At 42.1% G+C, this 26,791-nt stretch overlaps 3 protein-coding genes across 6 annotated transcripts; 2 read left to right on the top strand and 1 right to left on the bottom strand.

The window, feature by feature from the left end:
- Window positions 1-596: 596 nt before the first annotated feature.
- LOC116935916 (protein N-terminal asparagine amidohydrolase) lies at window positions 597-2,644 on the top strand. Of its 2 annotated transcripts, XR_006651968.1 has the most exons (4): window positions 597-740; window positions 821-1,498; window positions 1,596-2,055; window positions 2,124-2,644. XR_006651968.1 is itself a non-coding variant. In XM_032943121.2 (3 exons), the coding sequence occupies exons 2-3, from the start codon at window positions 831-833 to the stop codon at window positions 1,864-1,866; spliced, it is 939 nt and encodes a 312-aa protein (XP_032799012.2). In that variant the 5' UTR covers window positions 597-740; window positions 821-830; the 3' UTR covers window positions 1,867-2,644. The 2 variants fall into 2 exon arrangements, 1 of the variants encoding a protein (XP_032799012.2); XM_032943121.2 differs by having other exon boundaries at window positions 1,596-2,644.
- Window positions 2,645-3,852: 1,208 nt separating this feature from the next.
- LOC116932776 (adenylyl cyclase 78C) lies at window positions 3,853-26,779 on the bottom strand. Of its 3 annotated transcripts, XM_032940605.2 has the most exons (25): window positions 26,570-26,779; window positions 22,842-22,970; window positions 12,589-12,764; window positions 10,560-11,066; window positions 9,474-9,638; window positions 9,321-9,406; window positions 9,054-9,246; window positions 8,747-8,971; window positions 8,599-8,678; window positions 8,347-8,496; window positions 8,125-8,261; window positions 7,959-8,052; window positions 7,580-7,885; window positions 7,088-7,489; window positions 6,903-7,000; window positions 6,627-6,831; window positions 6,166-6,528; window positions 5,817-6,074; window positions 5,657-5,703; window positions 5,511-5,590; window positions 5,329-5,447; window positions 5,127-5,241; window positions 4,916-5,061; window positions 4,578-4,782; window positions 3,853-4,493 (listed from the first exon to the last, which is right to left on the bottom strand). In XM_032940605.2, exons 3-25 carry the CDS (start codon window positions 12,710-12,712, stop codon window positions 4,024-4,026), a joined length of 4,575 nt encoding a protein of 1,524 aa, XP_032796496.2. In that variant the 5' UTR covers window positions 12,713-12,764; window positions 22,842-22,970; window positions 26,570-26,779; the 3' UTR covers window positions 3,853-4,023. The 3 variants fall into 3 exon arrangements, with proteins under 3 accessions (XP_032796496.2, XP_032796495.2, XP_032796497.2); XM_032940604.2 differs by lacking the exon at window positions 22,842-22,970; XM_032940606.2 differs by lacking the exon at window positions 22,842-22,970 and having other exon boundaries at window positions 12,589-12,758.
- On the top strand, window positions 17,257-22,227 carry LOC116934813. Its single transcript, XM_032942265.2, has 2 exons — window positions 17,257-18,765; window positions 21,884-22,227. Exons 1-2 carry the CDS (start codon window positions 17,390-17,392, stop codon window positions 21,909-21,911), a joined length of 1,404 nt encoding a protein of 467 aa, XP_032798156.2. The 5' UTR covers window positions 17,257-17,389; the 3' UTR covers window positions 21,912-22,227.
- Window positions 26,780-26,791: the final 12 nt, after the last annotated feature.

The following is a 26,791-nucleotide window of genomic DNA, read 5'->3' as shown; positions in this document are numbered from 1 at the left end:
TTACTGCACCTGCAGGGATATAGTGTTGCTGTTTTGCTGCTGTTGCGTCTATCGCGGTGTTGCTTGGTCTAGCCTGCAACGGCTTGTCCATGAAAAGCGCACGTTTCATCTTCTCAAGGTTGAGATCATATAACAACATTCCCTTTTAGCTGAGCTTTATATACCAAGCCAAGTGTATTCCAAATAGAATTTGATGCGTTAGCCCTATAGCATGTTTGGCTGTTTCTTCCCTCTGACGTCGTAAGAAAAGAAACATTTATGTTGGGTTAACCATTTTTAGCTTTTTAGTTTTCGAACGAAACTCGTTTCGCGATAGTTAAATTGCACCATTTCCTCCGTCATCTCCCCCTTATCTTGGTCACGGAAAAAAAAACAAGCAAAAAATAATACTGTATACGTGGAATTTTCAAAGAAAAACTTTCAGAACTCATTTGGATTTACCTCGTCCTAATGGATTCTGTTAATCTATTAACATGAAAAAAGAAAATTACTTAAGAATATACGGAAGCCAAGATTACTGTGAATCGGCCAAATATGCATAAACACGTAGCAGTTTTAAATGATTTTCTAAATGTCCTGTCCTCTAGCGGTGAACATGACAAATATTCTTCTAGACAAAAAAAACTCACGTACGAAACTTTCTCTTTGTAAACAATCCGGAAATCTGCATGCAGATAAGAGGAGGAAGTGAAGTGTATTCAGTTTTATTACAACAGTAGATTTCTCTGAGTGTTCGCAAGGTAAATAGATAAGACATATACATCTTACTTTTTCCCACGGGGGTACCTGTAAGGGGAAATGTGTATTGTTTTTTTTTAAGGTAAAAAACGATGACCATAACAATCGCTAGCCAATCTCTCTCGCAGTTACCCGAAACTGTTGCAGAAATCTACCAGCAGTTTCCGTCCTTGGAGACTGAAGCCTTGAAACTCGTGCAGACCCCTCTATGTATTATTGACAAACCTGAAGGAGTATTGTATGTCACCCAAAAAGAATATGCTGTGTTAAAAAATGACGATGAAAACTTATCAATGATTGGAACTGATGATGCCACAACTTGTCATATAGTGGTCCTTGTTAACAGAAAAGAATCTAGTGTGTGTGTGGCCCACATAGACTCCACCGATGATTTGGATGAGGAATTGACCAGAATGGTATTGGATGTAATGGGCCAACAACATGCCGAAAGTGATTTTTATCTCGAACTTTCAATTATGGGTGGCTACCGTGATGAAATGCACAAATCAGAGATGTTAACACTAGACCTTTTACAGTTCTATAACGATTTGCCAGTAAACTTTCAACTTAAATCTCTATGTGTCAATTCTGTTAACACCCGAACAAGCAATGGGATCAATTGGCCTATAATATATGGCGTGGCTGTGGACCTGCAATCTGATTTCATCATTTCTCCTGCAAAGTTCAATTTGAATGTCCGAGGGCCTTGCCTCTCACTGAGGTCTTCAAGATTTCTCAGTAGTCAGTGCTCCCTTCAAAGGTAAACTAATTTAACAACCTCCTAATATATAAAATTCACATAGAATCTTAAAGCATTCTTTTTCTAAAATCTGTATCTTATTGTGTCCACCGAGCAGGGTGTATCACACTGGCGAGGGAATTTTCCGTATCAATCCTTTCAGTTATCGGTACCACTCCCAGATGGTCGACTGGATACATAAGAGCGACGATTTTATCCTGAACAATTTTTCCACATCGCCCGCTGTAGAACCAGAACATTTCCCTCAAGAAATGAAGCAAGTCTTCCAGTTTGTAGTCCACAATCCTTTCCCATTGGCCAGTGTATTTAAATTTAACAAATCCGTAAAGTATGTACCCTCGCCCCAAGGCCAGTGGCTGAAGCTTTAATTCCGCATTTATTTGATTTTAGAAAAATGATTTTGTATACTTAATAAGGGTTCGATTACTAGAACACTTTTAGCGCACAACGTCATCTAAAGTAGACTGCAGAAATGGAAAGTCGAACTTTAACCAACCGACGGAGGGAAACAGGAACAAATATTACGCACTTTAAATCGCTATTTTCGTTTTATATATGTACGTAGAGTGCACCTTTGTCTGAATGTTTTACGCCCATGCTTAAGTCATTTCGTGTCATTTATCAGTTTCATCCTGTTTTAACGCAACAACCGCACTGATCGATGGCCAACTGATGTATGGCAATGGATAGAGCTTCGATAAAAGTGAATTGAATGTTAGATATCGCACATGCCAATTGGTGCATAATCAATTTTTAAGTGATGGGATTATGAAACCCTGCTCGACTGATGCAAAGTTATTCTTCGCGTATCACTTAACAAAATGCCAGCTCGCACTGAAATTGCCCTCACCACTTTTTTCTTCGTGATATCCGGTGACCTTCGAAAACAGAAAGTATAATTGTTGACGTTCAGTTTCATGTGAAAATGAAAATGAAAAAATTATGCGCCATTTGTGTTGCGACGTGTACAGGCCATTCATTGTTCAAAATTGTGTTTATATCTTTGTTGAAACAGCACAGTGATAGTTTTTAATGGCAAAAGCGTAATATTTGTACCGTGCACTGCATAAAGTGCGCCTGACCTCAGTGTTCGTAATAAGAGAAACGAAGTTGTTTCTGTAAATAAAAGATATTACGTAAATTCAATAGTTATGACTAGAAAAGCATCAGTTACAGCTTTTTTGTTCTTTAAAGACTACCAATTAAAAGAGAAGAAATAAAGTCGAGTATCCCGATAAGTCTGAAAACCAAAAATTTGTGTGTATGTGTACTCTGTTTCTTACGACTAGGTTTATTAGAACATGTGCAGCGAAAGTTTGGAGACAATTCTAAAAAATTTCGCTTTCAAATCACTTTACAGAAACCCAATGGGAAGCGTTTACGATCTCTACGCGTGATTGTCGTTAATTCGTGTTATCAAAACTTCTCATTTATTTGCACACTATTTAACGGAAATTTGCCAATAAAGTTTTGTTCATGGTGTTTCACCTCCCTTTCAAGTCAAAATATTTAGCCTTTTCATTTCTACACGGTTCATATCGCTACTTCAGACGTTTCCTTTTATTCAACAAAAATGTTTAAGAATAAACAATTGTGTATATTTCAGGGGAAATGTTTGCCGCTTTTGTGATTGCTAAAGACAAGCCCCTAGCTAGCTAAAACAAATACCCTTTTTTAATTGAGGATGACTTGATGCAACTCGAGAGAAAACGAAACAGAAGGAGAGATTACCACGTCAAGAATGCCTTTGCAACAGACGTAACGTTAAATGAGCTTTAGCCTTAAACAATTCGACGTCGGTAATATTAATAAGAAGCTGAACACGAGTAGCATTTGTTCAGACAAACTTAATTTATTCTAATTAAAAAAAGAAAAAAAGAATGTTGTCATACCAGTTTACTTTCTAGAATTATCTTTACGAAGAAAAGCCAAGATAGACATGGACGTCTACTTTAAACAAGTCTTTAAAAAATGCTGGGAGGACAAAAAAAAAAACAAACGGCGAATGAAAGTAGATTAAAACTCCACTATGTGCAGGTTTGTTAGTTAATAACACGTCAATCTGCGTCTAAACTGACACTTGCTACGTTATTAAGTCGTTGCCTGTATATGTTGTTATGCCCTTATGCTTCCTAAATTTGCTCACGTAGACAGCTTTTGGCTTTTGAGCATATGAATTTTGAACGTTTGCCGCCAAAACCCATCAAATTAAAATCTGACAGCGGTTGAGCTTTCCACCAGGCGGTTTGCCAAAAGGTCTCGTTTCGCTCTTTGCTTCATCGTTAGCATTTTTACATTCATTTTTTAGGAGATTGGGTACGTGCGCGTATACATTGAATGCACAGCATTGCCAATTGTGATGATGGCTTTTCGCACTGTAATTCATTTCCTGTTTTACATATACATATACATTTAGATGGATTCAAGTGAACGGACGTGTATGTACTTCTTTGTTTAAATGTAGGAATCAAAACAAGTTTAAATCATTCGATATAGCACAGATAGGCACAGGTATATATTTCACACTATTGAGGATGGCGACCGGTGTCCTGCACTTCGTCGAACGAGAAATCTCCGTCGATGTCACCTTTGTCGTCTACATGTTCTTGTACAGTATAGAATTTTGGCATATCATGGTATGACCTAGAGATCTGTAGCGGTTGGCGCGCTGAAATAGCAATTGGCCTGTTTTGAACTGGAAGACCTGAGTCTTGCCCTAGCTGTGGTTGGCGCATTTTTGAAGGTGAACATTCATTTTGTTGCAGTGTTTTAATTGTTGTCGATGCATCAAAAGTATTTCTGCTACCGTTAATCTGATTCATTCCAGAAGAATTGGTTGCACCTCGCATAGTTGGTTGTCGACGCACACTGGAGAAAGCTCTTAAACGATCAAGAGCTCCTTGTGCAGCGGACGCGCTCGACGATGACGTAGCAGCTGCTCGCCGAGTCGAAGTCCTGTGTAACTGCTGTACCGCTGCTGCTGACGTAAGGACTCCTGAAAGTATTAATCGCGGGTAAATTGATGTTGGATTCAATAACTCGGACATGTGCCTTGTGGATGGACGCCATTTGAATTTACCTTGTTTGGCAGTTGTTTGGCGCCTTCTGGCGCGGACCATTCCGTACACGACGGCCGCCAAGGAACTGCGGTTGGATGGTTGCCGATGGACTCCTTTCGGAGAGCCCATCTCCTTACCTATGACGAGGTATGTTTGCATCTCGCCTTTGCCTTTGACTTTGACGAGGCCACGCGGTTGCATTCGATAACCTCTCTCGGATAAAATCTGGTTAATGAGATCAACGATGCGTTTGTTAATTATCGATGTATAATTCATCGTTCTCTCAAATGAAATGCAATTTTTAGAAGACGAGGTGGAGAAATGAAATAGCACATGTAGCCAAATAATCAAACGAAACCTGGTAGACGTCGCGGGTGACTTGAATTCGACCCATTTGACCAGTCGAGTCCATGCGTGAAGCTTCGTTGACAGTGTTGCCCCAAACATCAAACACTGGTTTGCGAGCGCCGATGACTCCGCCCACTACCTGTCCAACACCTATGCCTGGCATGGATTAAATAAGGATAAAGTAAATTAGCTAAAGAATTAACGGCGACAATGGAACCAACCGACTCTAAGTTGAAAACTGTTGAAAGAATGACGATTGACTTCGTCGAGACGATCCTTCATTGCCAGCGCGAAATCTGTCAGCGCCGTTAGATGTAAGTATTCATCTGCATCTCCCTGCGCAGAATTTGCATATTTTCATGTAGTTTTAATTCCAATTTTCTGCTGATTCAGATAGGTTAGTAAAAATCATTTGAAACGCACTGTCGTGGTTGTGTTTTGGACTGGATTCAGTCCAGAGACGGCCATGTACGTCGAGCCAATCGTTTTAATTTTTTCGATTGAAGCAAAGCGACTCTCGTCGAGCAGCTCGTCAAAATCCACTGATTGAACAACGAAATTACATAAAGGAATTCCGTTATCCAATGAGACACTCAAATATTCACCTATGATTTCGTTGAGCAAACGAATACATTCCATTCCTTTATTCACATCCTCGGAATAAAACTCGGTGAAATTGGGAATACTAAGGGAATTAGATTTGATTATATACTTTAGTGCACAGCTACTTTGTAGATTTGTGATGAATTACCTGGCAAACATTACCCCAACGCCATCTTTAGCTTGAGAGTACAATTCCTAAAAATGGGACATGGGGTTTGTTCAAATATTGTATCGAGATTACACATCCATTATTTTATGCGACATTAGAATTAATATAGCGCCATTAACGATACAAAAATATAACGTACGTCTGTTCTCCTTTCGCTGGACTCGGCTGATAGAAAGTAATTTGCTACATGATCGGGTAAAATATTTTTGAGCAATTGGGTATTGTAAGTTCGCGTTTCTGAAATGTCAGTCAGCTCTTTGGCCGCCTGTTGTTTCCACAGGAAGTCCAGACGTGAAGTTACCTCCACCAAACGCGAATGGTAGCCAACAACGTAAAAGAAGAGGAAGATGAGCACAAGCATCGACCACTTGTCCACCACGTACAGTCCACAGTCTCCCTTAATTTTGTTTGTTCAAATTCCGTTTACTTGATTACACCATGTCTGGATAATTAAATCTTTTTAGTTACTGATTTTTCTTGGAACTAACCTGAATTTCATTGAAGACTGCTGGGAATGCTACCGTCATCAGAATTGTATAGACAATAACCATGACTAATAAGATGGCTGATTTCACCATATAGTTTAACTTGAGGAACGAAGCCAGACACACCATAGCCAAAACCCAGGTGTACATATGATACTGAGGTAGCAAACATGAAGCCACCACGTGCGCATTATTGCTTGAGGCTGGATATGAAGCATTGTGGTGTAACTCGTTGATAACAAGATTTAGCTGTTTCGTATAATTGAATTGCTTTGACATCGCCGAGCAATTTTCGCTATTTTCCACATAATACTGGTTGTTTGACGGGGCGGTATCCAGATGTCTCATGTAATCCGCAAAAAGAACCTTTGGGACATTTCCATGAAAAATACAATAAAATGAAATAACATAATCGCTTTTGACACGCCTACCGAATCGTGGCAACGGACAAGGCAATGATTTACCATATTAACTACGGTGGTTATGAAAACGATGCCGACGACGAAGCAGATGTACAAATTGCGTAAAGTTCGCTTACGGGCTAATTCTTTGGACGCGTGTCGGATCCAGCTGTCCGGTAGCCACGGCATTTCTTCCGCCACGGCAAGGAGGAGAGCAGATGCTAACATGAGTGTTGCAGCTACTAACGTGACCAACAATCCAGTCGTTCTTGACCAGGCAGACATTTTAAAATGGGTTTGCTTCTATTGTTACAAAGATCGCGAATAAAAGTCACTTACTTTGGCATTACAATTAGAAGTGACGAGGCAAGCATTATCCAAACGATGAAGACGCAGAAAGCGTTGGATTTGAAGACATCTTCCCGCATATTGCAAAACTAAAAAATGCGATAGCAAAAGAAAATCTATTTTATGAGCTTTCGAAATGTGTTTGGTTGTAATCTTGCGTCAAGAATAATAATTACGGTGGATTCCATATCGGGTCGCAAGAACTGAAGAGTCAACGGATGGACATGCTCATTGCGTATCTTCTTGTTCGAATCAATCTCAATCGAATGATCCATCAGCTGATCGACCTCCTCCTGAAGATTCAACAATGCGGCTTCCGGCGCCGCTATTCTGACCCTTCGCGAGCCTCCGCGATTGCAAGGGGAATCCTGTCGACGAACGGAAGACGTTGGTGATGGTTCGCACTCGCTGTTTAAAGCTCCATCGCTCAGTAGATTAGGCAAGGTAGATCCAAATTGATGGATCGACGTAGCATTTGACAACTTGAGCTGATGGGAGTCTTGATCGACGAGATCGAAAGTATTGTTGAACGATGTCTGGCCATCATCATCGTCATCGTCCAGGCCACCAATGTCGAGCTAAGTGACGCAAATAACCTCATTTACATTACATTTTTCCTTTAGTAACGAACAAAGTGAATTTGGCATTAGTAGGTAATGCATGTTTACGTTTTCGAAAGGTATTTCAGGGGACCAGTCAGCTGAATCGTTGATCAATACGGATGTTTCGGGGCTTGAAATAGCACCCACCGAAACTCCTCCTAACGAAGGTCTAGCGCTGCTGGCAGCATTTACCAGTTGACCTGTTTTCCTCTTGAGGGAATGCTCCTCTTCTTCTTCTTCGATCCAGGATTCAAGAATTCCAGTACGACAGCAACCAGTGCGATCCACAGACGGACGGATGTGCTGTTCATCTTTCGGAGGTTTTTTGATGCGTCGCTTTTTTACAATCAAATACGTTTCCACTTTGTGTTCCTATTCAATGGAGATCGATACTCTCGAATATGTTAGTCTATGGCAGTGGGCCATTGAAAATAAGCAACCATACCTTAAGGTAAACGTCTCGGGTATCACCATGGCCGGGCTCAACGTCGTAAGTATCAGATAGACAATCCAGCGTTGCTTTTGAAATGTGAACTCGTCTTAATTTGAAAATTTAAAAATCGCTGTTACCCCGTGTAGCTGAAAATGAATGGTGGATAGGTGATACTTACCCAGGAATACCTCCCGATTCCATATGATTGGCCAGGGTGACGTCAAAAGACCATACATCGAACTGCCATTTGTAGACACCAAGGACGCCGCAAAGGACAGAACCAGAATGAATGCCAATCCTCATATTCAAATCGACCTTTATGCAGAGACGATACCAGTTAGACTACGTCGAATTGTGCAATATTAAGCTATTAGGTACACCATAATCAGCGTAATACTACCTGGGTCTTCTGTCGAACGAATTGTATGGCGCAGATCATGTCTAGCCCAGTTTCCACACAACAATTTGCATGATTCGATCGGGCTTCGGGAAGCCCTGATACGCAGTAGTAGCAATCTCCGAGCAATTTGATTCGCAAACAGTGATTTTCCTATATTTAGTGAACCAATATTCTAGATTATTTATTTTATTTTATAATTTTTTTTTTTCGGAAACAATCAAAGTTGTTAGAAGTTAAATCGATCAGCCTTACTTCAGCTAAACGGTCGAATTTGCCGAAAAGGTCGTTCAGTACACGCACTAGTTCCTGAGCGCTACATTGACTCGCCAGTTCTAAGTTCCAATAAAAACGGACTCGTTCACCTAACAACTGGATACGAAATGCTTCAACTTTTACGTACCAGTAAAACCTTTGATGTCAGCAAAAAGAATGGAAACGTTCTCGTAACGGTGCAAATAAATCTTGTGAAATTGCGGAACAGCTGCTGGCGCTGGAATGGCACCAGACACTTCTGGAGTTGCCACTAATTTTGAACTAATTGCGTTTCCATTGCCACCACTTTTCTCGGTGTCTTCTTCAGCAGCGAAATCCCGAATCATCTCCATAACAACAAAGCGGGGCAATACTGAAATTCGTGTTTGTTGTCAAAGGGATTTAGTTGACCGCCCCCTTCTAATTGCACCAACAATTTTATGTGAAAACTGTACCTGATAATAAAAGTTTCTCTTGTTTATCGTTCTCCTTCTCAGCTTTGCATCGCATTTCGTGAGATCTTCGTGTTTCTAGAAACGCTTTTCTACCGGCCCGATCCGTCAAGAATTTGGCGTACAGACCAGCGAAATTCATGGCTGCATACAAAACCAAATCCGCGCCACCACTCATCGCGATGCAATACCAATCCTGACATATCAGAAATCAACATGCTTGGTCATAACATTTTCGTTAAAATGATTGTTTGCGCGGACAATCCGTACCTCCCAGGGCGACGAATTACTGGCGATGCGGACGGAATGGGCCACAAAGAAGCAAGTTAAATGAATGACGACCGTGGCTCCTGCGGCTGCATGTTTTATGAGTCGTTGTTCGTTGTTTAGATGCAATTGCCTTTAGCAGATTATCGAATTTACCTGACGCGGACCACAGAAGTGGTAAGGGAAGCATGGCGTAAGTGGCAAAAATGATGAATAAAATGTACCACGCCATATGCGTCGTGAGTTCCGAGCTTGCCGTTTCCAGTTCGCTGCTCTTCCCAGCATCGCCGCCGATGCCGTCGAAATCAAGACCTACGAGAACTTTAACAAACGCAACGCCAGATGGCTGTAATTAATAACAAATACCAACATGATGACCAACATCGTCGTCATCGTCGCAAGGGAAAGCACGGAGAGGAAATTCCCGTAAAAGGTGAAACCCTTGCAGTCTTTGTCTCGTTTTCGTCTCGTTTTACGATCTGGCGTCAGTTAAAACTACAGAACTTTAAACAGGAAACTTTGACGCAAATTGGCTTTGCAATAAATCATGCGAAATTGCCAATTTTGTGCGAAACTTAGCTATTTTTGCCACAAAAAGATGGGGATATAATGTCGTATATATCCGTCATTTCGACCTCGAATTCTCTTTTACTTGTTCCTTAGGGTCTTGGCATGCCACGTAAACCAGTTTGGAGTAAAGCTTCGTGCTGTTTTCGTTTCAACCCTCTATGAAATAGCCATCATAAAAAAAAATAATAATAATACTTGTTCGTCGGAACAGGTTTCGCTCTCACGGTTCGATTTATTCCAACGTCCGGGTTGTCCACCGAAGGCGGTTCAAGCAAGTCAACATCATTCAAAAAATAATTTTTCTTTGCTTGTCTCAAAACCTGTTTTTAAAAACCCTAGCTGGCAAGTCGCAAAAGTCGCAGTTCATTATAAATGGCAAATTTAAAAAATTTAAAGTTCCCGTTTTGCAATACTATATACTAAGCAACATGTAATGTCATCAAACTAAATATCCTCGTTTAGCCAATCCTTTTTTGGTGTTTCTGCCATAAGCAATTAAACTAATACTATCGCGAGAGACTCAATCATACCAAGAGGGTACTCTTTCTTTTACAACGCTCTATGTGCCGTGCTCGCAAGTCGTAATACTTTGCTCGTCAAGTTTTATTGGCTGTCGGCCGTTAGGTCCCCATTTTATGAGGAAAGCAGTTCGATGGCGTTAATTTAACTAACCTTGTAAATTCATGAGTAGCCAGGTAGCCAGTGCAGCCCAATGAAGGTAATTGTTGGCAAAGCATTTCCAACAAAAGGCTAATAAACAAAGTAGAACGTTGACGACGATCAAGCACGAAGTCCACGTCACCGTTTCCGTTGGGTACTCTCCGTGTGAGTGAACCATACTGGCTCCCGATGCTTTAGAATTGCAGTCTGACGGGGACGAACTGATAGACGAATTTAAGTCGATAGAACAAGGGACGGAACTGTTCACGGACGAACTGCTGTAGTGGGTGGAAATGAGAATGACGGCGATGATCTTGAGTGCTACATCGACTCCGTTGACGACGATGAATGACTTTTGACGCTGCCGATGTGAATATCGTTGATAAGCTGATTCAAGAGGTTGATTTTCAAATCTACCGCTCAATCCGTTTTGCAGAGACGGCAAGTAGAGTCCACCGTAGACGACAGCGCCACCACCGCTCCGCTGAAAGCGTGTCGTCGAAGAGGCCCGCTCCAGTGCTGTATTATTTATGACACGAGAGAAAGTTTATGTTGAAGATTTAGTTCAAGTTTGGGCAAGATATTGCATGCTGATGTCTAAACACGTAGATAGCATTAGGAGTGGCAACAGTCGTTGGAAAGAACTTTTGGACGAGTCCTTTACCTTTTCCATATGCGTGTTAGCGTTGCGTAACACTATAGAGTTCACAAAACTAGTGGCCTTTCAGCTGATTGAACCTTAGACAGCCGTTCGCCAGCAGTCGGTTCACAAAAGGATGACGGTATAGCACGCAGTTCTTTTGATAATTTACTACCTATTTCATTACATCAAGTGGCGTGTCTAAGAAACTAAACACAGTGATTCTATACGCTGTGGTCTGTTTGATATGTAGATTAGGTATATATTCGTAGCAGACGTTTGCGGCAAACGCGGAATTCTTCTGCTTCGTAGGTGTGGAAAAACTTTTAGGCATTACTTATGTACCTTTATGGTCTTACTAGGACTCGTGTTCGCTGTATTGACATGTATGGTTTTGCTGTCAGCCGCACTCTGCTTCGGGCCTGTATGTCCCGAAGATGTGAATTTTCTTTCGCACCCACCGATAATATTTAAAAAGGAGAAATGGGAACGGAACTTGACGAGAAGGGAAATAGAAATTCGCAGCTGTATTTGGCGTACTCTTTTCTTTTTAGATCCTTTCACTTTTCAGTCAGAACGTGACAGCACTTCTTATATAGCAAAGAAAATGGAACCGCGACAAAACGAAAATAAAAGAAAATAAATACATTCATAAATCAATAACTCCGTTGTCAGCTTTGAAATTGGAATCTCTTACTTGTGTGGACAGCGAAAGTACGTTCACGACAAGTGTTTAACACGCAAACATCTCGAAAGAGGTAAACATTTGAATTCCAAAAACGAGTTCCATTTTTATTCATGGATATAAACAATCATATGTTTCTAAAGTGCTCAACGACAAAGTATCATTTTACACAAAACGACGCTGACGAATGTTACCAGATCCGTACGCTGGCGTGTGTTGGCTTGCCACTCAATCCTTTATGTATTCTTATTCGAGAGTTGCGGTTTGTCGTAGCCGCGCGCATTATCTAAGCTCTGGCACTGGAAAACTCTACACTTGCCCTCCTTCGACTGTTGTTCTTTGCTATCTAGTCACGTAAATACTTTTACAATGGCAGACGTCAGAGCATTAGGTTTTTCGCTTTGAGATTTGAGTATATAGACGCTCAAAAGAGCAAGCTATGACATGTCAGGCTTTTTGAATTTCAGCCCTTCACTTTGGCTGAGCTGAAAGCAACCAAAAAGACTTTTATGTCCGGCGAGCTTGCCACGCTAGACGGAAGGCGGAATCGAATTACTTTACGTGTCGCATGGGGGACTCGCTGTTTCTAAGTAGAAAGGGACTCACGAAAATAATACGATACTTTTAGATGCTCCCTCTATCTTTTATGTATATGTGTTGCACAGCGTGAAATTTTTTACGGTGTTAGGATGGATATATTGTGCTGCAATGCTTACCGAGATGGAGAGGATGTTGTTTAACCGTTGATGGGGAAGCGCCGGATTGAGAGGGTTCGTCGTCGGTCGACAGAGTTCCACACGATTCCATCGTCTTTCTCGGTGTTGAGACTTCTTCATCCATCTCCAAGCCGAAGGGTTGGGTCCGGTTCACGAACTGATTGGAGGAACTGCTCCTTTATCACATGGACATTGGATTTTAAAAAAGGAGTCTGAATAAAATTCAATTTTAACTTTTGCTGAGAATGTGAACTAAAGACTTGGTTTCTATCGAATCGAATCACGGCCCGTCCGCAAGATTTCATTTTCCAATCTTGGCGAACGTCTGGTTTAGAAAAGCGGGCTATTGTCAATGTAGGAATTGGGAAGCGAAAACTCAGCGATCGAAGTCGCTATCCAGATTTTCTTTCAGTGCCATATATCAACGAAGAAAAGAATAAATGAGAACCAAAAACGCGAATGCCGAAATGAAATGATTTTGCCTAATCTTGAGGAACCGCTCATCGCACCCATCAGTCAAGAATACAGTTTACTCCTTTGCGATCGGAATACAAAAAAAGATCGGTTTAATTGACAATATCGTTGTACCTCTTTGCCGTACTATCTGCCTATTTATGATATGATGAATCAGCAAAAGTTTTTCATAAGTCATCACTGCTCGCTTTCTTCGTTGCCTTAATAATTCGATATCCTCGCATATTAATTAAAAGCTTGGGTTTCATTGAACAACTTCGCAGCGTTGTTCGGCTCAACGCTTGACGTGAGTCGCAAGCTACTAAAACGTAGTCTATACAACTTTGGCCACGGTTGGCACAGTGATGAATACGGTTTATAATTCCGTCTGCATACTTTTTCGTGAAGTAAAATAAAAAACGACATTTGCGAGTTTCCTTTTACGTGGGTTCTAGCGCAGCACTGCATGTATTAAACATATAATCCGACATCATCGCTTCTGTACGCTCACCGTATGTTCGTTCGGGAATCCCCGTGCGTATGACTGAACTTCAAAGTTTCTTAACCACTGTGATATAGCGAGAGACGTAATGCTGGTGCAGGCATTGCATTAAGTCAATAAAAAACGCGAAGAGCATTCATTTACTGCCTTATTATCGGTAGCTACTGAGTTGGAAAAGAAAAGAAAAGAAAAACAAATAAATAGACGTGCGTGAATTTCGAGCTCCGATAGAACTGACTATAACAACTTTCCGTTAAAAGCTCCTTTTGAGCGATTTCGATCGATTGAAACGTCTGCGGTTGAAGATAAAACAGAAGTAGGATGCCGCAGTGACGTGAGTCGAAGTCATTCCCTCTGCACTTATCCTATACTCATTAACATCTCCCCAAATGCCTTAAGTTTTTGTGACTAAATACCATACGAATGAAGGGATATAAAACCCACAAATTCTGGACGTCAGGGTATTATTTTTAACAATGCGTCTTGGTAAAAATCTCTGTCGCCGTCTTTTGGGAATTCTGTGTTCAGTATCCCGGTGCGCAGGGTTTCCATTTGACGAAGTTTAAACGAGAATCCTATTTCTATACAGTGAACGCACATGTTTGTATTTATTTCGAACATAAAAGTGTAATCACGTTGGCAACGGAAAGTAATAGGACAGGGAGTGTCACTCGGCTGTATTTCGCATGTCAAGCTTTTGAATCCAGCACAAATTCAGACAGCCTTTTCGTTGTAGATGTCTAATGCTAAGAGATGCACTACCGGGATACATTATTCGTTGAGCTGAATTATTAATCCTTGTGTGAAAAGAAAAAAATTCAACAGAAAGTAAAAGCGGAAAGAGGCAGACAAACGGCATACGATTACTGCGTCTTTGAAAGCTATATATTTAAAAAAGAGTATAGATATTGTACTTCTTGAGCGCTTAGCATGTCGTGACATAAAAAGACGATTCCGTGTCGCGAGTCGCCTTGGTATGAATTGCTAATGAGCAAGTGAGTTTAGATGCAAAGGAATTTAATCGGATTGCGCACTTCGACCCCACTTTATTTAGAAGCGCAACTGAATTGCTTGTCTGACATTATACGCAGTTGAGAATGGAAGTATAATTCAATGATTATCATGCAAGTACTTTTTAAAGTAATTCTTTCAGAAGTTGGACGATGAGAAACTAGGAGCTGTCCAATTGTCGAGCTACTCTTCTGAAAATAATAGACATGATTAACTTTGGATTCATGATTTTTTTTTTTTTTTGGGTCGAAACTTTTGCTACGTGATCCGAAAGAACGGACTCAAAAAGGATTCGCTCGTTATGGGCGTCGTCTTCAATCGGCTATTTGTATCTATAGCCGCGAGGTAAATTGCCGACTCCATCTATAACCTAAAGAAAGTCTGGCTTGATAGCGATTCTTCTCCGATATCGAATAGATTGATGAAGGCTGAAGTCGCAACCAAAATGTTTAAACTGTCGGTATGTACAGCTAGTTGCGCACCAGGTCTTCGGAAAGAGAGTCTGCCTTTAGGCAAGGTTAACAATCGAAGGGAATAAGGCAAAACTTCAAAGCAAAGAATTGATTCAAAGTTGTTTTTTTTTCTCTTTTTTTTCTCAGAACACTCACGCTTCGCCGAACGATTATCGTTTTTCTTGTATAGGAGCTGCACACCCTTTTTGATCTTTCTTGACTATTTCCTTTTTCAGTTAGCCATGATTAGCAGAATGCGAGTGTTTCTTTTTCTGCGTGTGAGGCAGTGATGAGGATCGAATTTTAACAATAGAGCCATCGTACTGTGTCAACAATAAAAGTTCATTCGGTACTAAGAAGAATGCAATGTGACGCTTTTTACTCTCTTACTCGGCGTTACAAGTTCGTTTCACCTCTCGGACGAACAATTTCTTTGTTCTTTCCAAGTTTGTTTTTTTTTTTTTACAAAAAAGTTTCCAGGTTTTAAATTAGTGGCCATTGAAATGGCCATGAACTGCCATGTTTAATACCTGACACGGGCTTGGAGAAATCTTTTTTTTTTTTCCAAAGTTTAATGCTGAACAAAGAACGCCAACTTTCAAAAGGCCATGACCGTATACCAAAAGGGAATTCCCTGTACGAGATAACGATAAAAACTAAAAAGGTGAGGCGAACATTCTATTGAAAACGGCGGTTCAAAAACTTATACTACTGTCCAAGCAAACCCGCGTCTTTGCTACTTTTTATTAAGAAATAGAATGGGGTCTATAGCTCTTTCCGTTAAAACAATCGCACGACTTGACGCTGCAGTCACGGGATAACTATATTAACGTACAAAAGTCATGTCACGTAAATATTTATAAAGGCAGTTGCTTCGATACGTCACTAATGGCCGTCATCTGCTTTTTCTTTCACCTACAAGAATAACGGCTGGAAATTCGATAAAGGGCACGATTGCCCTTTAAAAACGCCGCCTGTTTGGATATTTTTGTTTACTTGCTAAAGATAGAAGATCCATGAATAGCCACACGCGCTTACACACTCAGTGCAGGCGATATACCAGGTGTTGATGAACTGACCAATATCTTTGGACGATATGCGACGTTGATAAGAAAGAAAAAAAAATAAGCTCCCCTCCATCGCTTTCCCACTTCCGCCCATACAGTATATTAGCTATATTGACTAGATGTACTAAATAATATTTATCGTAGCAATATACCTTCGCAATCGTGAACTAATCCTCGTGAAGACACTGGTGCAAGAAGAATGGCTAGCAGCGACCGCTTACATTGTAACTAGATGATTTAGTATAGTCTAAGTAGATCAGTTAGTAGATATATGGCTATGCGGATAACGTTCCAAGCTAAATCGCATTTTTTGTCTGCAATATTGTGTCTGCGTAATATACTGACAATAGACAACCATCTGGAATAGGGCGATATCAGTATTATCAAACGTCAACAATATTGATCCATTCGTCATGGTTAGGCTATACATACTGTTTACGATGACCAGCAGCGTCTTCGTATCTTGGCTCGTATGCGTATAGCTATACCATGGGCGGGCCACTACGGTAAACTTCGATAATCATAATGTTGGCTAAATTTCCCTGTTTCGTGTATGGAAGAGATACTCATCGAAAAAACCCCACCCCGTTCAACTTATACACACAAAAAAACTCCCACGCTTTGGCACAAGCTAACTTTTACCTGCACGGCACGATGTTAAACTTCCAGCGCCCGCATTAAAGCAACGAAAAACCAATCGCTAATCGTTTCTCCACACATGAAAAATGGTTGTGATGATAGAAAACATTAATTACCAAATATAATGGCCAAGTTTTCATCGAATCGTAAAGCGACTGATTTACATGTATTTAACGATTCTTCCTTTTGGGCTTTTTTTCGCCATGCCCTCGCCACTTTTCAACGCCGATGTGTATACAATGAAAATCGCGGCAAATTTAATTGTGTGAGCGTTGTTGCAGAAAACGGATGGACAGCTGAGCAGTGGAAGAAAATCAACAAAGCCGCTACCATTTATCATGGGAGGTTGCATTTGAGCATCGTCGATGATGGCAATCAATTATCCTCTGGCTCCTTTTGCTCCAGTTTCGTTATTATACATACGAAAGTAACTACTTTCGACCCTAAGGGTGTAGACGATATTTATTTAAGCTCTTTAAAGATTTTGGTTACCTCACCCCTTGCAACGCCCCTTTCCGGTCAGACTTTTTTAAGCTCTTGTCAGAGTAGGTCGTCGCTAAAAATTGTCTCGTTTTTAAAACAATTTTCTTTCGTCGACCTTATTTTCATTGTAGTAACTCAGGTTACAGTTCTTTCAAACGTATTTGGTTACTCAGTTTCCGTGGTTTCGTAAGAAAATGTCAAGGCATCCTCGTGATAGATGGGAGTACCCAGCTGGGCCCGGTGATCATCGCTTCGACTATCGCTTTGACAATCAGGTCCCGTTAAGTTACGATCAGAGTCAAGAGCGTCCTTATCCAGTCTTTAACAGACACGATCCTTACTACCCGGAAGCTAGAGAGGATTTCCATTATCGAGAGAGGTCCCCGTTGAGAAGGTACGGCAATCCACCAGACCCTTATCACTATGAGTCGTACGATTATGCCGACGCGTACAGGAGACGTCCCGTTTACGACCCCCAATCTTACCCAACGCATGGCGATTTTACACCGGATGATGCGGACATTATGGAAGACGTAGTGACGGAAGAGTATCATCCGAATGAATGGGAGGACGAAGATGAGGATCTTGTCGTAGTCAGGCGTTCGTGGCGACCACGTGGTAGAGATCCGCATACCGACAGCGGGACGAAGGCCGCTGAGACAAATGGGGTCGGGGCGAGTGGGGCGAGTACGAGTGGAGCCGATACGAGTGGGGCCGGGGTGAACGGAACCAGACCAAGCGGTTCGTCACTAACAGAAGCAGAGCCTGAATTAGTTCCTGATCATAGAGTACCAAACCAGCAGCCAGACGTCGAAATGTCATGCGTTCCTCTTTCGATTGTCCCTAAACAAATTTGTCAGGAGATTGCGTCATTGCTCGTATCTGGAGTGACTACGGTCCAGTCAAAAGAAGTATCCAAAGAATTTCCACTGAAATTTGAGGAGGAAGGCTTTTCGCTTATGCCACCGAAATTGGATAGTTGGATGAGTCGCCGGGCGAAAGAGAAGGGCGTGTTTAAACTCGTTAACGCCAGAGAGGAAGCGCTTGTGAAAACTCAACTAAAGATTATGGATATAGGCCCACCGTTTATCGATGCGTATGCAAAACTGACGGCCGTGGCGGACGAATCAGCTGTTACTTTACGCATCCGTCGTTCTATCCAAGCTGCCTTACAACAGTGGGGTCGGGCGTTCGCTCACATTTCAAAAAAACGCCGTGACGCAGTAGTCAACGTCACTGATCCTAGAGTGGAGTACCTCCTGAAAGACGAGAACGTCTTTGCTACCGGAAAGGAGGCCCGCGAGCTCCTGTTCACGGGAAACTTTCTTGACCTCATGTTGAAAGAGGCAAGCCAAGATGAAACCTTGGCAAGACGGGATAAGGCGATTGCGGTCGCGACCCGTGGCCGGAGAAACCCAGTTCGGTCGACCAGACGGGACCAACCGAGAGATCCTCCGAGTCGTCAAGTGCATTTTGGGGATTACCAGCAGAGCGACCGGGGCAGAGGACGCGGACGGAGAGTTTTTATGGATCTTAGAGGCGGCCGCGGACGCGGTAACATCAGTAGAAGGTACGAGTTATCTCATATTTTACCTTCTAGTCCTCGTTCATGCAATTATTCCCCTGAAAGGGCTAAAGTCGGTGCTAGGCTGCTAGGTTTTGCGCATTATTGGACTACTGTAACCGACGATCAATGGGTTTTAAACACAGTTACGAATGGGTTGGTAATTCATTTCTTGTCCCCACCGGTACAGCATTCATTGCCTCACGAAGTCGTAATGTCGGATGAGATGCAATCCATCTGCAATTCCGAACTTTCTAGTCTTTTAAAAAAAGGGCAGTTACGGAGGTAACGGAAGGTCGGATGGGTTCGTGTGTTCCTTCTTTTGTGTTCCAAAGAAAGGCGGGGGTTTTAGACCCATTGTTAATTTGAAACCATTAAACCAGTTCATAGCATACGAACACTTTAAAATGGAAAATCTGGAGACAGTTCGCTATTTGGTCAGGAAAGGGGACTGGTTTCTTAAATTGGACCTCAAGGACGCGTATCTGACGGTACCCGTGAATAGGTCACAGCAGAAATATCTCAGATTTGCATGGCGGGGTCGGGTATACCAATTTGGTTGCATGGCCTTCGGTCTTTCCCCTGCCCCTAGAATTTTTACAAAAATCCTGAAAGTAGTGGTATCCTTTTTGAGGAGACGGGGCATTAGGATAGTCGTCTACCTTGACGACTTTTTACTAATGAACGAATCGGAGGAAGGTGCGCGCGCAGATTTAGAAACCGCGTTGCACTTACTACAGAGTCTGGGTTTTCTAATAAATTGGGAGAAATCCGTCACCACTCCAACCAGGGTTATTGAATACCTGGGGATGGTCATAGACTCTACCCGTTTGTCTTTTGCCCTTCCGACTGTTAAAGTTCAAGAAGTCAAAAAAATGTGCAAAAAAGCTCTAGACACGGGACAAGTTCCTCTTCGAGATGTTGCATCTATTTTGGGGAACTTTACTTGGGCGATCCCTACTATACCTTTTGCCCAATCGCACTACCGAAGCATGCAGCGCTTCTATATCACCGAATCTCAGAAAGCACTGGGTGACCTTAACGTTAAATGCGTTCTCTCGGTCGGATCTAGGTCTGACTTGCAGTGGTGGGTGGCTAATCTCGAGGAAGCGAACGGAAAGGAGTTTTTTCCCAAAATAGCAGATATGGAAATTTATTCGGACGCATCGCGCTCGGGCTGGGGGGCCATATGTGACGGTGTAACGACGCGCGGGCCTTGGACTACGGATCAGTCGGCCATGCACATCAACTGTCTTGAGCTTCTTGGAGCCTTATATGCCTTACAGTCATTTGCAAAGGAGGCGCATGGTCTATCTATCAGGATGCATTTAGATAACTCTACCGCAGTATGTTATATCAATAACGGGGGAGGTACCAAATCGGCTGAATTGACTAAGATAGCGAAAGAAATAGCAAGCTTTTGCGAGCGACAGCAACTCTCGATCGTAGCGAATCACCTAGCGGGAGTGCTTAATGTGGAAGCCGATAGGGAATCAAGGGCCATCAGTGACGCGAGCGACTGGATGTTAGATCGTGCAATATTTAGGGAATTATAAAACATTTGGCCGACAGAGATCGACTTATTCAGTTCCTTTTGGAACGCCCAGTTGCCAGCTTACGTCTCGTGGCGACCACAACCCGAGTCGACGGCAGTAAACGCGTTTTCAATTAATTGGTCGGGTTTGGTTGGATATGCATTCCCCCCATTCGCCTTGCTTTCCAAATGCCTCGAAAAAGTTAGGAAGGAAGCAGCTAATATCATCATGGTTTGTCCAGTGTGGCCGGCGCAACCATGGTTCCCAGTTCTCCTAGAGCTAGCGTGCGACGTCCCCCTTCTTCTGCGATCATCCCCCAATCTATTGATGTCAGCGAAAGGCGAACCACACCCTCTACTGGAGACAGGAGCACTCCAGTTAGCCGTATGGAAGTTATCCGGCAAGAGTTCCGCCGGAAGGGGTTTTCGGAGCCACTGGTCGACCTACTCGTGGCCGGTAACCGAGCTACAACCCATTCGACATACGAGTCGGCATGGAGGGGTTGGAATGATTGGTGTGTTCGACGGGGTGAGAATCCCTTGTCGAATTCTTTAAATTCCATTTTGGAATTTTTGGCAGGATTGCATAATTCGGGCAAGTCCTATAGCACCATCAATATAAACCGATCGATGCTTTCCAAAACCCTTCCGACTGTCGACGGGCACCCTGTAGGAGTACATCCCCTAGTTAAAAACCTCCTTAATGGTTGCTACAACCTTAATCCCCCTAAACCTAGGTACAACTGCGTTTGGGATCCGGGCGTCGTAGTAAAATATGTGTCAACGTTGGGCGATAATCACTACCTCCCTCTCCCGGTTCTAGCTCGCAAGACAGCGGTTTTGCTTGCACTAGCTTCCCTCCTGCGAGTTTCAGAGTTAACGGCAATTAACCTGCAGACAATAGTGTTTTCAAGCAATGGAGTTAACTTCACGTTGCTTAAGCCAAGGAAGGCGCAGCATAGCGGATCGTTGCAGTCCATCACTATTTCCAGCATCCCTGATACGACGTGTTGTCCTGTGGAAGCGATTAGAGCGTATATCGACCGTACAGCTACGCTTCGAAAAAATACAAACATTAATTCTCTCTTTATTTCCCTTATCGCGCCTTATAGAGGCATTACGTCCAATACAATGAGCGTTTGGATCCGTTCCTGTCTTAAAGCTGCCGGAGTCGACACAGCAATGTTTAAAGCTCACTCTACTAGAGGAGCAGCGGCTTCGAAAGCTTTAGCAACTGGTTTGTCGCTAGATAGCATTCTGAAAGCGGGCCAATGGAGTAGAGAATCTACATTTAATAGATTCTACCAAAGAGACATATTGCCGTCTATAACATCGGCAATACTCGAATCTGCCCCCCAATAGCGCTCAATTAGCTTTTAAGTCACCCTTAGGGTCGAAAGTAGTTACTTTCGTATGTATAATTGAAAATTACCAGAGGGATCGCTCAGCGATCCCGAAAGGTAATTATGATTATACAAGAAATAACGAAGAGAAGACCCTAAGGGTCCTTTTCCTCCCCACACCCTATTTCGTTATTCTGGAGTCGCGCTTTCCATGATATTTCATAATTCCTGACTCCGTTTCATTCAGACGAGGAGCAAGCGACAAACAAGAATGATGGCCTCTACCTTTTCTCACCAAGTCAACATATAATTCCTGAACGGATTTGGAGCCTTTTTTTTCCGGTACTGCCGGTTTTTTTGCCCAAACAGCAGTGTACCTTTATGTTCAATTTGTTTGTACACCGTTCATAGTATGTTGTAATTTTTTGTTTGGTTATTTTGAAATTTCAATTGATGGTTCCTCACCCAAGTATTTATTGCAACATTGAATTACCCATGTTTCTTTTTTTGAGTCAGCCGCTTAAAAAAGTCTGACCGGAAAGGGGCGTTGCAAGGGGTGAGGTAACCAAAATCTTTAAAGAGCTTAAATAAATATCGTCTACACCCTTAGGGTCTTCTCTTCGTTATTTCTTGTATAATCATAATTACCTTTCGGGATCGCTGAGCGATCCCTCTGGTTATTTTCAATTAAGCGAGCCAAAGTACGCACGCCCAAAGGAAATCATCTTTAAATCTGACCCCATACAAAACTGATAATCATTTTTGCCTTTCCCTTTAACTGGATCAATCAAGACTAAAGAACCCAGAGAAAATCGTTCCACAAAATTCGAGGCGTTGAAACTCTAATAATACTGTAGACAGGTGAACAAAAATATGCGGCCCTCTCACTCTGTATTCAACATCCAACAACATCGAGAATACTCTGGATGCTAACAGGATGTAAAAAAAAATAAACAACTAAAACAAACACGCAGTATCTAAGGCGTGGCAGTTGGCTTACTACCAGCTAGCGCACAGTCGTGACCGCACCCTTTTCTGTTCACTTTTCATCTCCTTTTTATTACATGCGTGTGAATAGACGATTTCTAACATCCTTTCAGCGTTTTGCCATTAAATTCATATCAAAATCTCTTAGTGGGTCAAATGTCGGTGGAACAGTCTGGTATGTACACTGTGTAACAAGGTAAAACAAATGTAACACATACAGTATAAACTGCTGCTGATTGAAGCACTGCGGGGCCCTTCTGCGGGAGCAGCGGAGATGAAATTACTACAGGCCTAGTCCATTGGCAAATCGATGAGCTTGCAGTATAGGAAAGATGGTGCATGCAACTCTATTAAGAGATAACAGAAGAAGACTTTATCTAGCATCATGCCACGGTTGACGAAACTCGATCCATCAGGCAGATGGACCAACAGTTATGCGGGTGAGAGAGTTCAGTGGAGTATAGCTACAGCAATATATTGCAAAGAGTATACTAGTAGCAGATAGAAAGGAAGAAAGAAAAAAAACGATGCTTGCTGCTCTTCTATATTGTTTCTAGTTTGCCTCTCTTTCTTCTTGATTTCGCTGCACCGATTGCATATAAGAGGACGCAATTCTTTTTCTTCCAATTTTTTTTTTCTCTTTCATTCCTGTCGTTCCGCTGTAGAGCCCATATTTTCAGACAATAAATGGCTGGAGCCAGACCAGAAGACGATACACATATTTCTCATTTTCCTGTTTATTTCGTTGGTTCTATCAATTTCTTTTCTCTTCTTTTACTTGTACTGCTTTGTTTGGTTTATTTTCTCTGGCATCGGTTCTTAAGAAAAGTACAATATCTAGCAATCGATCATTCTCATCGCGAGAACGCGTCGGATAGCATCATTGATCGTTCCTTGTCGTCATCGGATGAATTCGAGACGCGTGCGGAAGAAGGAAAAGAAATTTCATTTCGTCATTGGAAAAGCCAACAGTCCGAAAATACTATCACCAGCGATGACGTCAGTGTCACTGAAGCTGAAATTTAGTTTTATTTTTCTCTTATTTGATGAAACTCTTTGGTCCCGCTCAAAAAGAATACGGTATAGTCGTCGTAGCTTGTGCGCACGCGTGGGGCTGCGGCATTTTAACGTTGATAGTTGCTGGCATAGGAGCCGAATCACATAGACATCTATCTAGATACACATGTAGTAGTTATGTTTTTTTTTGTTCATGCTTCACCGCTTCCGTCATCTTTCTACATCACATAGTTTCCTCCTTATGTTTCCGTCGTCTGCCTCTTCCGCTTCTGAGCGTCCGCAGCTTACGTGCGAACCTATACTCTGTATATACGTGTAGACAACCCTGTCTCATGTTTTCCTTTTCCATAAAATTTAATATCTTATCAGTTAAGTCCTCCCCTTTGTGGTCCCAATCTTTGTAAAGTGTAAATTTACAATCTTGGTTGTTTAAAAGTTGTGAGTTGAGAGGAAAAAGGGAAGCGACAGTGCACTTTCGGCGACTTCGACTAAGCGCATCGTCCTGCTAGCCGGGCATCAACGAAAATAAGGTTACGTGCTGACTGCTATTCGTAGACCACATATACTTGTACTTATGTGTTCGATGTTTCAACGAGCTTACTATCGTCACTTTCTTATCGGAGATGCGTTTATTGTACGTCGACTGATTTATACCACAAACGAACTAGTCGAGATGGAAAATCAAGTCAGTTCTTCAGTAAAGGCAGATCACCATTGTTTCGGTTGGCACGTAGTGTGAACACACAATCAAGCCCTTGGTATACACTCTATGCATGATGAGTGGTTAAGACTCACGCGTTAGGACAGGGCGGCAACAAAAAAGGCTGTGTGATGGTGGGTGAGAATGGGTGGATCTGACAGAGCACTCAGCGAACAAGAAAAGAAAGTCTGAGCGAATAGTAAAAAGAGGAAAAGAAGCAGAGAGTTAAGCTAAGGCGGGAGGAATGCGAGACGACTCAAAAGGCATCATTCGCATCGATTCAATGTTCACGTTCCTGAATAATGTAGACAAGCAAGATGCTAGCATAATAAAAGAGCCCGGAACTAAACTGCCGTATCATCCGTTGGTTAAATGGTGGGCCTTCTTGCTATCATAATAGATCTTCCTTCCTTTTCTTTTTACAATGAATGTTCGGGAGCGAAGCCGAAGCAATGCTGCTGTGCCCCGTAACACAATGTTAATACTTTGCGAAGCTATAATTTTAGTTTTTTAACATGCAAAGATCGGATTGCTTATAGGCGAGAGTTTTTTTATGACCGCTGTCCTTATGCGCGACTGACGAGACATAGCAAGTGTTTACTTATGACGATAGACGCCAAGCGTTTACCCATTCCGTGATGCAAGCTCGATGGAAATAAAAGACCGATGCATGCACGATAGATATCTGAAGCTGTACAACCAATTCGTTCGGTATGGAGGACACCGCATCAAATCAAAAAACGACAGTCAATATTTGGTTTGCCCTTTACTTTCCCTTCCCATGGCAGTACCAACAAAAAATAATTTAATCAGTTTCTACAAAAGCCATGACTCTCCCTACGTGGTTCACGTTATGTTCTAAATTCCGGGAATAAAAGTAAAAAGAAAAAAGAAAAAAGTGCAAACTTCTTTGTTCTTTACCTCACAATGCTGTCCGACCAAAATCCGTACAAGCAACATCGTTACGCGGATCGAACAGTAAACCTCTTTAAAACAACAGATAAACGGCCAAAACCCCGGAATTCGACCATCCGTAAAAAGCTTGATAACAGACAGGGGAGCGTATGTCGACTCGTCAGACAAAAGAATTTGATAAGTCAATTGATTCCATCACTTGTTAGAATAATTTAATAAAGAAGCGCCAGCTTTAGAGTGAGTTGCAGTAAAGAGAGCAAATCATCATGATGTGCGTCATTATCATCAAAGAAACTACTTGAAGAGGGAAACCATTTTCCAGAGCCATTATCCGCTCCGGATATACTGCGCCATCTTTGCTCCTTTTTTTTTTTTGTCCTTTTAATTTAAAACAGGAAATTATTTCGTTGGAGACTATATCCTTAGGTCTCTCTCACTTCTGCAAAAAAAAAAAGATAAACTTCCTAAACTTCGCAATTTTCCCACTCCACAGCCGCTTCACCCAGTGCGAATCAGCTGGTGCGGCAATGTGCTACTTTGTCAACATTGGAAAATATCTGAGTAAATAGTGTTTGCGGGCCAAATTGAAACTACCTTGGCGCCAACGCGACGGATTGTTGTAAAACCATAATAGGTTTCCTACCAGACGGTCGCCGAACTGTAACGCAGTAAAACGTGCTCGTTGACTTATGTGGCGGACTGATACTTGACGCGTCCTTTAACGCTAAATCTGACGAACAAGTTTATACGAAGGGCTCTCGTTTGGGCCCCATATGATTTATGGCAACCTAAATCAATGCGATAACATCATCGTTCGTCCTCGCTACGTCTGGATTGACCCTCCACTGTATGACCAAGTGATTTATTTGTAATTCGTTTCAAGTTTGATCATTAAGCTTAAAAATACGAGCACCACCAGCTGCGGCGTTTAGTTTGCGTGCTTTCGTGTTTTAAAACATATTCCGGAATGGCTTTTCTCGCTTCTTTTTGATGTTATATTGTCGAGATGTAACATGTGTCACGACAAGCTGTGACGCCCCCGTCACATGATCGATGAATTTAGGGGGCACAAAACAGAAAAAGGCAAGTCTCCTATTGAAAACGAAAGTATGTCCATCTACGAGATTGTCCTTACTCTTCGCTAACGCCAATAAACACAAATTTGAAGTTGTTTCCTGTATAGTGTTTTTTGAACTACAGAACTTGGTCATAAATTAGCTTGAGACGCTATTTTAGACTCTGAGGGCTGATTTTATTAAAAATACCGAAGAGCGAGGACACACAATGACACAACTGTTAGAGTCGTCTACTCACGTGGCTTATGGCAAGTGAATATCGGCATGTAAACACTGATTGGTCCTGTCCAACATCATGTCAAAGGCAGAAGAGTGTCACTTTGCAATAAACTTGTCAACCTTAAAATAGTAGTTATCAGAAGTTTGGATGTCACAGGAGTTGCGACACGTTTTTGAATGGCAGATTGCGAATGGCTAACCTGCTTCTTCTATGGTTACAGAGGCAACTGACGAGATTGAA

This window comes from Daphnia magna, linkage group LG10 (assembly GCF_020631705.1).
Source record: "Daphnia magna isolate NIES linkage group LG10, ASM2063170v1.1, whole genome shotgun sequence".
Classification (NCBI taxonomy): domain Eukaryota; kingdom Metazoa; phylum Arthropoda; class Branchiopoda; order Diplostraca; family Daphniidae; genus Daphnia; species Daphnia magna.
Note: the sequence above shows the minus strand (reverse complement) of the source record. Positions and strands in the feature narration are given on the sequence as shown.